This window comes from Etheostoma cragini, chromosome 19, assembly GCF_013103735.1.
Source record: "Etheostoma cragini isolate CJK2018 chromosome 19, CSU_Ecrag_1.0, whole genome shotgun sequence".
Lineage (NCBI taxonomy): Eukaryota > Metazoa > Chordata > Actinopteri > Perciformes > Percidae > Etheostoma > Etheostoma cragini.
In genome coordinates, this window is record NC_048425.1 from 747,363 (window position 1) to 760,129 (window position 12,767).

General features: G+C 38.1%; 2 protein-coding genes across 2 annotated transcripts in view; both read right to left on the bottom strand.

The window, feature by feature from the left end:
- Positions 1-2,561: 2,561 nt before the first annotated feature.
- LOC117962122 (L-amino-acid oxidase-like) overlaps positions 2,562-12,767 on the bottom strand; it is a 24,838-nt gene continuing 14,632 nt past the window's right edge. The window contains exon 9 of the mRNA XM_034901234.1: positions 2,562-2,766. The gene's annotated coding sequence lies outside the window, so the exon portion shown is untranslated. The remainder of the gene's footprint in view (positions 2,767-12,767) is intronic.
- Positions 2,581-11,711, bottom strand: LOC117962121 (L-amino-acid oxidase-like). Its single transcript, XM_034901232.1, has 8 exons — positions 11,449-11,711; positions 9,594-9,666; positions 8,244-8,422; positions 7,327-7,439; positions 6,309-6,510; positions 5,097-5,165; positions 4,686-4,822; positions 2,581-3,566 (listed from the first exon to the last, which is right to left on the bottom strand). The coding sequence occupies exons 1-8, from the start codon at positions 11,503-11,505 to the stop codon at positions 2,777-2,779; spliced, it is 1,620 nt and encodes a 539-aa protein (XP_034757123.1). The 5' UTR covers positions 11,506-11,711; the 3' UTR covers positions 2,581-2,776.

Consider the following 12,767-nt stretch of genomic DNA (forward strand, 5'->3'; position numbering starts at 1 on the left):
TAGCTTCAGTTGTCGTATCTTTCTGCAGCTTTTCAGTTCTCCGTGTTCTGATTCGTCCAGGGCCGGGAGAAGTGGGCGGGGACAGGGAGCGGGTTGATCAATCAAAGCAGAGGGCTTTCCACACCATCACTGCCATAATGGTAGTGTTGTGGGTGTGGTTTGCAGGCTTATTTGTTGGTGTTTCTCTGGATGAATCAAATGTGCAAAGCTACGATGACGGGTGTGTGGCACTGGTTTCTGGAATCTGGTTCAATCTGCCCAGCAGTTTGGTCTTACCTCTGCTGTTCCTACACAGAGCAGGAAAACTGCCCTTTTGCCATTAAAGCAATGTCAAGTGACACCTTAATTGGACATAAGACAATAATTCAGATTTTCAAAGGAAGTTGTAGCACAGAAAGGAAATAGAGTAAGCGCTGTCCAAGTTTTCTTATGATGATTGTTGAGCAGATTAACCCTATTTTCCAGCAGGTACGTCTGCGCTGCATCTGTGCGGTTTTGTTGAAAGCCAGGCTGTCAAATGCTCCATGGGGGCTTATATCAAGCATTGACTTAAGTAACTGCAAATGCTCGTGGAGCCTCTGGACCAAAGTGCAGAGGCGTCTGGTGGAAAACATTGGTTAAAGGGTTTGCGTCTGATTTCTCTTCTCGCAGCAGCTGCAATTTCAAGGGGTTAACATTTGATTTTCACTGAGCGCACAACTTTGTTTCTTAATTTACCAACTTGTGCATAGAGATTAGATTTTAGTTTCTTGAATCATAAACACATTTATATCGTATTTAAAATTACACTTTTCTGAAAATGTTATTAAAATTGATGATTTATTCACAAGATGTTCATGATAAAAAAATATTGTTTAACACACATAATTAGTATATCTATATATGTATAATATAATGAAATCATATTTAACCATTTATTTAATGTGGCACTTTTAGATCATTTTCCCATTTCCTTACAGCACCAACTATATATTTGTACCTTACTAATAGCAGCTAAAGCTGGCTGGAATTGCTAAACATGCTAAATAGGAGTATTGAAAGTACGAGGATAAAGTAATTAAACAATTACTTTGAGCACACAAGTCACTAATTTCAGAGCTAACATTGAAAAATTTCTCAATGTGAATGAATTCATAAGAGCACAAATTAACTTATTGCAAATTGTGAATTTGGATGAACAGTTTGATCCATTTAACGTGCTGAGCTTTTTAAAACAGAATTTCTTATAAAGCTTCAACTGCTCTCTCTGTATTTACTATTTGTCAATGCTATTCATTGCTTTATACGATCACTAAAATAAAGTATTTCAATACGGAAGACATTTGTTGTGGGATCTATTAAATAGTATCTGTGTTGCCAATGTTTGTTTCTTGAATGTCATCTGAAAATGTTTAAGATCCTGCCATAAGTGACAAATGAAGTTGTTAATTGCGTAAAAATTAAGGATGTTAATGATTAACTGTTTAACCCTTTTATCGTCTTCACTTTCGGGACCCTCTCGTGTCCCTCAGGTCAATGTGACCCGTGTCTTATTCTGAAATAAATTTTACTTCATAATCTGTTAACAAATATTGTCTTTATCTCAATTTCAAACTATTTAGAGGGAATGCATCAGTCTCTACAAGCACACAATTAAAAATGGAATCGAGATTCATTTTTGTCATTCATGTTAAAAATCCACAATGGAAAAAACATAAGAGGTCATATCCAGATTAATGTTCTGAATTGAGTCAGGAATACATGTTTATCACAGGAAATAAGGTAAAGCCGTTGATTTTTTAGGTAGAACAAAGTTAACTAAAAAATTCAAAATGGGTCCATTTGACCCGAATACCAGACAAGGGTTAACCATCAACCAACAATAACAAATTTGACTGATACATGATTCAAATCAGTTAAAGTATGTCATTTTTTAATATTTCTGAAACTGACATTTAAACACAGTGTCACTCCCTACTCGTCAAATGTCTGACTTGTCAAGCACCCCTGGTGTCAAGTTCCAACAAAAGACGTGTTCCTTTTACTTTGTTTTTCGACGTGAGGGTCTGTCAGACATTGGTTGATTCCTCACCGTCAGATATAGACTAAACGAAGTACACATACCCTCAACGTAAAATCTGTGGCAGTTTTGCTATTTTTAGCCAAATAACCTCTGGTTTTATTCAACATTTATTCACGAGACCTTTTCATGTTTTACACATATTTCTTTTGATGTTATTATTTCGGTCTATTGCTTCAAGGGAAGCTGTATTGCTTTGTTGTTTGTTGATATTTTTAAATTGTAACGCTACATCTCTCAACATTTATTTAGCTGTTATCATGGTATTCATTTCTTTATTAAACAATATTCTTTCCAGTCGTATTATCGGTGAAATATTACAGTATGCTCTAAAACAGAACGCTACGATATGAGCCGAGCTGGACGCATGCAAAGCGTGTTGGAGTTTATCTTAAGGTCAGGTTTGAAATTGACAAAGCTTTATTTAATCACACACAGAAATTATAACATAGACATCAAGGTTTTTGAACATTAGTGGTACATTTCTGTTAATACTTTTGCCTAGCTACATCAAGACATTATTCAATGTCAATGCAACAGTTTGATGGAGATAAGAGCTGCACTGTGGAAGGACAATCACGATGAGTCTTACTCCTAAGGCAAGTAGTGTAATTACTAAGCAAAAGTGCTACACTTTTGCTTGATTTTACCTCTATACATCCGGAACTACACTAACAATTGAGACAGATATTTCATTACTACAATATTATGATTACCCTAGGGCTCTTCATGGTGTTGAGTTGTAGCTGTCTCTTTGTTAATGTTGGTAGCAGCCCTGATCGCAGATTTCATAGATGTCTCGATCCAACCGTGAGGGACGGCTGTGTGTTCACCAGCAAAGTGTACCCTGCCTTCATGTCTGAAGAGCTCTTTAGAGTACTCTAAATGTTGGTAGGGTGTGAAGAGAGCGAAGGCGCCCAAGCTGTGAGGATCCGCGCTCCACCTCTTCACCACCACCCCTGTGCAGAGAGATTTGACCCCATCACCGTGGATCTTTGCCAAATCTCTCAGAGCCAGCTCTTTCAGGTCTTCATCGCTCGCACCTAAGAAGAGGAGGGAGTCGTCAGACCAGGTGTAGGAGGCCAGGAGGACGCCGATGGTCTTATTGGTTGGGAAACTGTGGCTGGGGTAGTAGATGAAACGAGAGGCTCCGTCGGTGATGCTCTTTCCTCCTCGGATGCGGTCCTTCTCCCAGAACTTCTCGCTGAAGGTGAGGAGGATTTTAGTGGAGCTTTCATAGTGGACTGCCCTCAGTGCCTCCATCTTTCTGATGGAGAGAGGTGGATCAAAGTCAATGAAGAGGGCTGCTTTGGCTGTGGTTGTTACCAGGACAACATCAGCGGGAAGAATATTAACATGAGGCTGTTGGCCTTGCTGGTACGATACTATTACACCTCTATTTTCTGGTCTGATGCGTATGACCTTGGAGTTGAGGAGAATAGGGACCTTGAGGACATTACGAAGAGCTTTAGGGAAAAGGTCCGATCCACCAGTCACTTCTGTGTAACTTCAATACAAAAAGACAAATAAATTAAGTTAAATATATTATTGTAGCGACAAGTGCAAATATGCAATGTGCTGTGGTTTAGCAAAAAACATTTATAGTGCAATATTTAATTGATTAGGAACTATTTTCTGAATTCATTCATTCATTCATGTCTATAGGGACTAGGTTCAGGCCGCTAGCATCAGAGTCAAGGTTGGGTTTTAACTGGATAGCCAACTTCTATCATTCCACAAATCAAAGACAATCTAAAATTATTTCCATCAACCAAAGTATGTTTTCATATATCCTCTGTAGAGTATACCTGCCCAGGTTCAACAAAGGTAGGGCGTTACTGGTAAGCACAGTGGAGTATGTAGCATCGAAAGAGCTTTTTATTTCCTATATTCTATTTAGAATATTTTAAGAAAATAATTTGTATCTTAGCATGATTGGGAAAAACGTCCATGCATTCATTTTGAGCTAGTCTTACAAAGCCAGAAGTATGCTGGCTTTTGCTGTGGAGAAAAGTTTGTCTTAACTCATAATTTTTACACCCTAAAGGAAAAAAAAACAACCTCTGGGTTGTTTGTATTTCTTTAATCCAATGACAATTATCTTGGACAGCAGTGAGCCCAGGATACAATAATAATGCTTTTACAAAATAGTGTGTAATTTGGTGGAATATGTGCACGTGCGGACCCGAGCCCTGGCGTTACATTACATGTCATTTAGCTGACAATTTTATCCAAAGTGGCTTACAATTGCTATATACACATCTATATATATATACACATCTATATATATATATATATATATATATATATATATATATATATACATATATATATATATACATATATATATATATATATATATATACACAGTATATCTATCTATATCTATATATCTATTGGTGGAGGCACTGAGAGTAGTCCACAATGACAGCTCCACTAAAATCCTCCTCATATAGAGGTGTGGTTAAATCAAAGCAGAGAGATTGGAGAACGGTCTGGCTGTGAGAGACTAGTGTTGATATCAAAATACTCCTGTTGGTTTATAAAGCAATATATGGTTCAGGGCCAAAATACATTTTGAAAAAAAGCTATTCCCATTTTGAGTAGTTGAATATGTAGGTCTTACTTAGTGTTGTCATTGATGTTACTCTGGTCGTAGACCATCTCCGTCAGCGCTGTGTACATGAGGCTCTTTTGGTTAAGCAGGTCCCCTATCATCCTTATCGCTTCTGAACTCAGATTTCCTTCTTGTACCAGATAGTCCTGTTAAACATAAACAAGTTCCATGTTGTGCAGTTGTAGTGGCTCAAACAAAGTTTCTTGATGGAATGTTTTCCATAATTCAAGTTTTAAACATCAAGAATTATAAATGTACTTGAGCAGTTGGTGGAAAGTTTCAGCTACCACTTGTTTGTTTGAAAATGGCAAACCATTGGAAATGACACCCCAATTTGATGCTATGTGTAATGCACTAAAATATCTGCAGCAATTTACTCACTTTTCTCAATTTACAACAATTCATGTCATTATGTTTTACCTTCACGGAATAACGGTCATATTTTTTCAGCGCAGACAAGCAGCCATTAGCAGTCACTTCATCTTTCACCTAAGAAAAAGAAAAAGACACTTGCATCAACTGAATCATCTATTGATAAAGGTCTTACCACCATTGTGTTAAAAGACAAGATTTGATATGTGACATTGGTATTCGATCCATGTAAGTGTAATTTAACCGTGTGTAAAAAGGCGGCACCTGACACAAAGCAAACTACTAAAAGCTCTTGGAGGTTGGGGCCCACACAGAGCCATCTCTGACCAATTTGGGTAATTTTGGCATAAATTGCCTGGCAGTGCATGTGTTAAGCAATACCTTGTGAGGCATTTATCAATTACAAACCATGTTGTCAGTAATGACTGAGTCCTGAAACATGAAGGAAGAGATACTTTTAGCTATGTTGCACCATGTTTTATATTAATAATTCTATGTCAATGATGAACTGCTTTGCAACATATACAATTGCATTTGCTTAAATCAACGCACAAAGTGCCAGTAGCTCACTAAAAACACAACAAAGATTTAAGCATGTCAAACGATGATTTTAGCACCCTTGTCTATCAGAGGGGAGAAGTTAGCTAGACATGTTAGTTATGTATTAACATGCAAAGGCACTTGCAAAGACAGTTTTTTAGCTGTCTAATATACTCAACATGTCACAGTAACACAAGTGTTACATACGGTTTGCAAAATGCAGCTTTAGCTTAATTTACAAACTTATAACTTGTCATACAAGACATCTCGATAGCGTTGCAGCCTTTTTAACTCAATGAGTACATTATCATGCTCTCTTACTTAGCCTTCCACTCGGATGTGAGTGAGAGTATTAGGGGCCGGTATGCATAGTTCAACACTTACTTTTTGACCACCAGCTAAATAGTTATAACGAATGTTATAATTTTACTTTTTTGGCTGGTGAGTCAATCAAGTCATCCAGCCACTTGCATATTTAACAGGATTTGGCTAGTAGATGGTGCTAATCTTGAACCTTGCTGGTATGCATGTGTGAAAGGGGACTGCAAGGACGGGTGGCGTCAGTCCAATTGTGGTGGGCTGGTCTAGGTCTCACAAGTCGAGGGCTGATTTTTCACCCCAGTCCAGCCCTGCTTGTTAGTGATGCAAGCAAAGTCACAAGGATGTGTCAATTTGGGAAAATTGCAATCAATTTCTCCTTTCTGTCTTCTGGTAACGTACCTTCTGCAAAGCGCTATCGAGCAGTTCATCGGCTGACTTCCCTTTCTCACTTTTGTCCACGTTGTACTTCAGAACATCAGGGTCATTTTGCACTGCGCTTGTCTTCTTCAACAACCCATTAACCAAGTAAAAGGTGTTGGGATCATCCATTGTGAATTTATTCAGCGTGACGTTCAGTGTCTTAACAAACCAGTGGACGATTCTATTGAAAGAGTAGATAGTGTCAGTTAACTTTACCGTGTAAGCCAAGACAGTACACAAATAATCACTCTGACATTCAAGACAAGCAAGACTTTTATTGGTTGCAAATGTAACAGTCTTAACTGTTTTGTCTACATTTCATTTAGAGAAATAAATAAGGCAGTCACACAATGGAAACTTTCACAGGCCTGAAAAAACAATTTATCTGCTATGAAGTCCTGTTTTGAGTTAAATCTGCTATTTTAGTTTATTAGTCAATTCTACTGTACAAGTTGTAACACCTTTACCTTTACAATAGCTTAAAATGTATATGCACAATTATTTTAAGTTGTTACATTTAAGCCATCACCAAATCAGACTATAAGCTCCACACAACTCTGTGAAGATCGAAGCGTTCAGCTCTAGAGACAAAGAGGACTGCTGAAACCCAAGGAGGCGACCACGAAGTGTCCCATTCTTTGATTATACAGTTAAGAAAAGACCTACATGTTTAGCAAGGACTAAAGTCCAGAAAATAAAGTGGCCTACAGCAAAGACTAACACTGATAACCATTGGTTAAATGGTAACTGAGGTCAGACACGGATGCCGCCTTACTGCTCTTGAAAAGGTTGGATTGTAGTTCCATTTTTAGCTTTGCTTTAGTGTTTTTAAATAGTCTGGTAGTATCCAGGTCTAGGTGGTTTCCTTGCAAAAAAACAAGCTGGTAGATTCAAAAGCCCCCCTTTTACACAAGCATGTTAATCTGAGAGCGGATGTGGCTGCAGGCATATTTATATGTAAATTTCCCTTCTAAAGAAAGTAAAGACTTAAACTTACTGGTGAGCACTTGGGATCCTCATGGCTCCCAGTTCAGCATACCAGCCCTCTTTCTCATTCCTGTAGGTCTCCACCCGTCCCCCAACACGACCGCTAGACTCTAATATGGTTACCTTGTCAGAACAGATGGATACGAGAAAGGCCAGACATGTAAGGTTGTAAACGTAGTACTATTACTACAACTGCAAATTCTCCTACACCCAAGATTGTGTACCTATCAATGCTGCTGATTCTGCTTCTAGCAGCAAATGTAGTAGTAGTATTTGTCATAATAAAAACTGTAGTCACCGTTTCACTTTTTTCAATTTACTATACTATGACTTTTATTACTTTTTTCAACACTATATTATGATGTTTTAGACATACTATACCATGACTTTTTAACCACCTTTTCAACATACTATACTATGAATTATTTGTCACTTCTTTTGACATACTATAGGCTACTAAGCCTTTTATCACTTTTTTCGACATACTATTACTCAAATCTTGAATTAAAATCGATTTGTTTAGAGTGATCTGATATTAATAAAAATCCAGAAATCTATCTTTTAATATATGCCTTTTTAATCACGTATGTATAACCCCCAAAAACCTTTTTCTGGTTCATTTGTTTGGATTTTTTTTTTGGCGGGGGCATTTTTGGCCTTAACAGGACAGCTGAAGACATGAAAGGGGGGTGAGAGGGGGGAAACGGCATGCATCAAAGAGTCAAACCCAGGCCTGCTGCATCGAGGAGCAAATCTATACATGGGCGTCCGCTCTACCAACTGAGCCCTTTAAAGATATTTGCGGGTTGCTTCTTGCTTGAAAAATTGCTAGGGCTCCCTAGGTGGTCAATCAGTGGACAGTAGAGAAGATTTTTTTTGTGTCTTGGTTTTTTATTAAAGCATATAAACCTATTGCATGTACAGTACCTTGTGTCCTGCGTCTTGCAGTAACTTGGCAGCCGTCAGTCCAGCCATGCCAGCTCCGACAATAACAACATGATGGGTAGTATTTATTTTAGGAAGACCAGTTTTAACAGTCTGCAGCAGCTCGTCATAGTCGTTGTCCTCCAGACACTCAGCCAGATTGGTCCTCAGGATGTATTCGTCTGGATAAAAAAAACAAAGAGAGGGCAACACACAGGTGAGGTCAGGTCAGGTTGACGTAATTCTACTGTTTTGATAGTTTGCTTGCTCTATTGCTAAATTTGTATTTTAAATTGTTTGTATTTTTACATTGTTTTGTTGCCCACACAGACAAAGAAAAAGATTTTATATTTTTTGCCCATTCTGAGTTACAGTGCCCTTTTGGAGCTTGTGCCTGTTCAGAACGGGACGATTGCTTGGTTCCTGTTATTATACAACCACTCCAGGGATCCAGACTTTTTTTTTTTTTTTTTATTATTATTAGGACCATGGTAGCCCCTAAAAAAAAATTTCTAGGGGCACAGGCAGGAAATGTAAGGGCGTTCAACTTAAATCCAAAAGCAACCCAATTTTTCACAATTCCCCTATATTAACCGTTTCACTGATAAATGCTTTGGTAATAAATACAGAAACTACAATGTGCTGTTTTATTTTATTTAACAGTCCTATTTTAATTGAATGGTGCTTAACAAATGTACATTTAGAAATGCAAACAAAGTATTATTATGACTGGAGTGCATGCATGCCAGCTTAAGACGTAAACAAAGTGAGGGAAAGAGAGGAGGGCCAACGGTAGGCTAAGGCAACGTCCTTAGCGGCTGTTATTACTACGCAGCTTTTTCATTGCCAATGTAAGTCTCAACATCTTTAGAAAACAAATAGATGATATTCCGCTGCAGATCCCCACTTGTAAATGTATTATGGATGGTAACGTCATGATTTTCACAGAATCATGGTAACATGGGAGCTCTGTGCTACAACATGTGTGGTTAGTGTGATGCAAGCACCCAGGAACAGCATCTTGTCTGAAAGCCACTGTGGGCTTAGCAGATAAGGGTGGTAGTGCACTCCATTGCCCAGAAACACCTACTCAAATACACATTGCAACACTATTTGAAGTAGAACGAATTACTTACAGAAGAGTATAAAGGTTGGAGAGCAACTATACTTTTTTGGCCTCAAATTTACTTATTTACTTAGCTTCTATGTGACCTTACAACTTTAGCATTTATTTATTGCTTTTGTTTGTTCATGCCTTGTTTTTCTCTTCCGACCGGTGTACCTGACACTAAGGGCCACTGACCAATGGTAAGTACTTGATGAGTTGGAAGTTATAATGGGTTGAGGATGTACCTGGGACCTTGGAGATGGCTGCTGGGGATGAGCTGGAGCCTTCCTCTACTGGGATCAACTGGTCCGTCTGTGCCTAAGAGAGAAACAATTACTTGAACTTAAGTGTGCATGGTAGACAGTGTAATGTGTGTTTTTGTGGGTGTTATGGCAACAAAAAAGTGATGATATCTACGTTATTCCTAGCCCAAGGATACTTTGTGTGACTTATGTGGTGAACTTTCAGCTATTCCTTTCACTGATTAAGCATAGGTGAGAGTTATGAAGTTTTTGGAAAATAAGAAAAAATGTGGTGACACAACCTTAAAGGTTAACGTCTGTAGTTTTAAACCTGGACCATGTTTTTTAGATTTTTTTTAATGTTTAAGTGACTGATGTGCAAGATTGCTGCAGGTAGTAGGAGCGAAACAAGCTGCAATTTAACGTTAAGGGTGCAGTAGGTAACCCTTATGAAACTAACTTTCTGTCACATTTGCTGAAAGTGACCCTACGTTCCAGTAGAACTACATGAAGCAGGTCATTTAAGAAAAAAAAAGTCAGTCTCCTCTGACACCACCTACAGCCTGTAGTGTAAGGGCAAAAATCCACTGATCCCTGTTCAGATGTACCAATCAGGGCCAGGGGCGGGTCTAACTGCGTGCCAATCATTGCTCATGCACAAGCATTTCATAGCATCTCCCCCCCCCGCTCTATCGTGGGAGGGGTACAGGACACCGTTTAGGGCTTTAGCGTTAAGCGTTCACTGTCTGTCCACCAGAAGTGCCGTTTTAGCCACTGAAATGCTCAGATTATAATTCCAAGTGTCTGACAACATTATGGAAAGGATCCCTACAGAGATAGAGATAGACATTTTTGTCATAGAGTAAGATCCTTTAAGTTCAAACAGAAACAGCCACAAAACCACTATTGCCAAACCCACTGGATTTCATGTAAATAATCCGTAATTTATAGTATAACACTTTATTCAAAGTCATCAGAAACAAAACAATCAAAAGCCTTCTTGCTCTCCTTTCCACTGTTCCAACAATCACTACTCTGGTTTGTTTGAAATACTCTCCTTTAATTCCCCAATTTATATGTGAAAATATGCTGGCACTATACAGCTAAAGTTCTGTTTATTTAAATGGAGTCTGGTGGGTTTGGTGATGGTGATTTCAGAACTGTTTCTGGTTAAATAAAAAGGATCTTACTTTATAACAAAAAAGTTTTTCTCTGTGGGATCCTTTCCATAATGTGACAGAAAAATAAGCTGAGTGGCTCAGTAGCAAAACCAGAAATTTAAGTGGATGCAATCTGATGGTGACCATTTGTCCTATAGGTATACGCTCAGTTCTGGACTAGTTACCCTTAAAATTCAGATGAGTGGACCACCTGAGGCCTTAAGTACAAAGCAAGATCAACATACAGTACCCAGGCTATACTAACCCTAACATTGGCCGTTTGGATATCGTAAAATTGGCGGGGTTGTTGATTAGGAGTGACATCATCAGAACCAAGATTTAACCACTTCATACGATATAAACACAATATGCTATGAATATTAGGTTTGAAAATATTGCAGATTATATGTATGTATATATATATATATATATATACATACATACATACATACATACATACATACACACACACACACACACACACACAAACATACATATGTGCCAATTTCCCTTAGATGAATAATTTTGTATCTTATTGACAAATACAGCTAAACAGGCAGAAAATAAAAATTAACACACAGAAGGCAATGATTTAAACTACTACATTTTCAAAATAACACAAACAGTTGATAGACATTTCAAAATGCAGTTTTGTGTCAGTGCTTCAGCTTGTAAAATGTTTGTGTGTTAAATATTACCAGAGTTGAAACCACACAAATCAAACCCAGACAAACGAGTATGCCGAGTCGCTTCATCTTTGTTTCTGTCGTCCTCACTCTCTGCGAAGACTCGCTGAATGCTTCTCTAACAATGCCTTCAGCTCATTTAAAGCTGGAACCTGAGTCATCAGGAAACATCTGAAAGGTCAGGTCAGAGTTGAATAACTTCTGCGGTCAACACAGATGGTTGTGGAGGTTGTTTGTTGTCCTGTGATCAGCCCACTCAGCTCAGTTCGTAACAGGACACGCTGGCATCTTACCCAGAATATTTCCTCAAAGCAAACAGTGACGAACAGCGGCAACAGTAAGAGTTATAGCCAGTAATTAATCAATAAGGGAGATATGTCAAAATACATACAAGAGAAAGACAGATATCAAATATTTATCATTAATTATGGGGCACCTACACACCAAACTGTAAAGCGTTTTTTTCCAGCAGTGAGACACAATTATATCAAAAATATAAAAAGGGGACCTTTAAAGACAACCTGACTAGTTTTTTTACACTATTACTAAGAAGACATCAGTTTTCTAGAGACTATAACGCCACCCCTAACTTATTTCTTACATTATGACGATAATTTAACAAAGTCATGGTTTGATTTTCTTTATTGGTCATGTGCACAACAATGACAGAAGTAGTAGTTGGCAATGAAAGTCTTAGGCCTCTGGCACTTCTAACAATGTTCATTAAATAACCAAACAAAAACAGAGGTAAAAGCAAAATATGAATCCAAGAACAAACACAAAAAATAGTGCAAGTAGAGATAAAAGGCTACAATATCAATCAACAAAATTTCAACACAAGACCCAAGTCATCTTTTTTCTTGCAAAGCAAAAAAATCTATGCAAGTCAGAAAATAATACCGAGCTCATGACAATTTTCATGTGAATGAAAATAAAAACAAAATCTACATGCTTCGTCAGTTTTTGTTTTCAAATTGGCATCGGATAAACCAAAACAAGAAATTGTTATTTGCTGTTATTGAATCTAAACAAAAACGGTTCTCGGCTATGCTTGCAATGCATAGATGGATTAAGCTTGTAAAAAACATTCATGGTGCACAGATTGTTGTCGTAGACAGTCATTGCTCAAAACACTGCGTTCATAAGTGACTTTTGATCATACTTTTGCCTGGCAACATCAAGCCATCTTTCACTGCCAAAACCCACCAGTCTGATGCCATTACATATAAGACCCTAGAGCTCGTCATGGTGTTGAGTTGTAGCTGACTCTTTGTTAATGTTGGTAGCAGCCCTGATAGCAGATTTCATAGATGTCTCGATCCAAGCGTGAG

Bases quoted from the DNA above. Each gene is read 5' to 3' on its own strand.
- LOC117962121 (XM_034901232.1), bottom strand. From the start codon at position 11,505: ATGAAGCGACTCGGCATACTCGTTTGTCTGGGTTTGATTTGTGTGGTT. The intron at 4,823-5,096 runs GTAAAACATAAT...TATGTTTAACAG, and splicing joins ATGACCGTTATTCCGTGAAG to GACTATCTGGTACAAGAAGG. The intron at 3,567-4,685 runs GTAAGACCTACA...TTTGTATTGAAG, and splicing joins AACATCAATGACAACACTAA to TTACACAGAAGTGACTGGTG.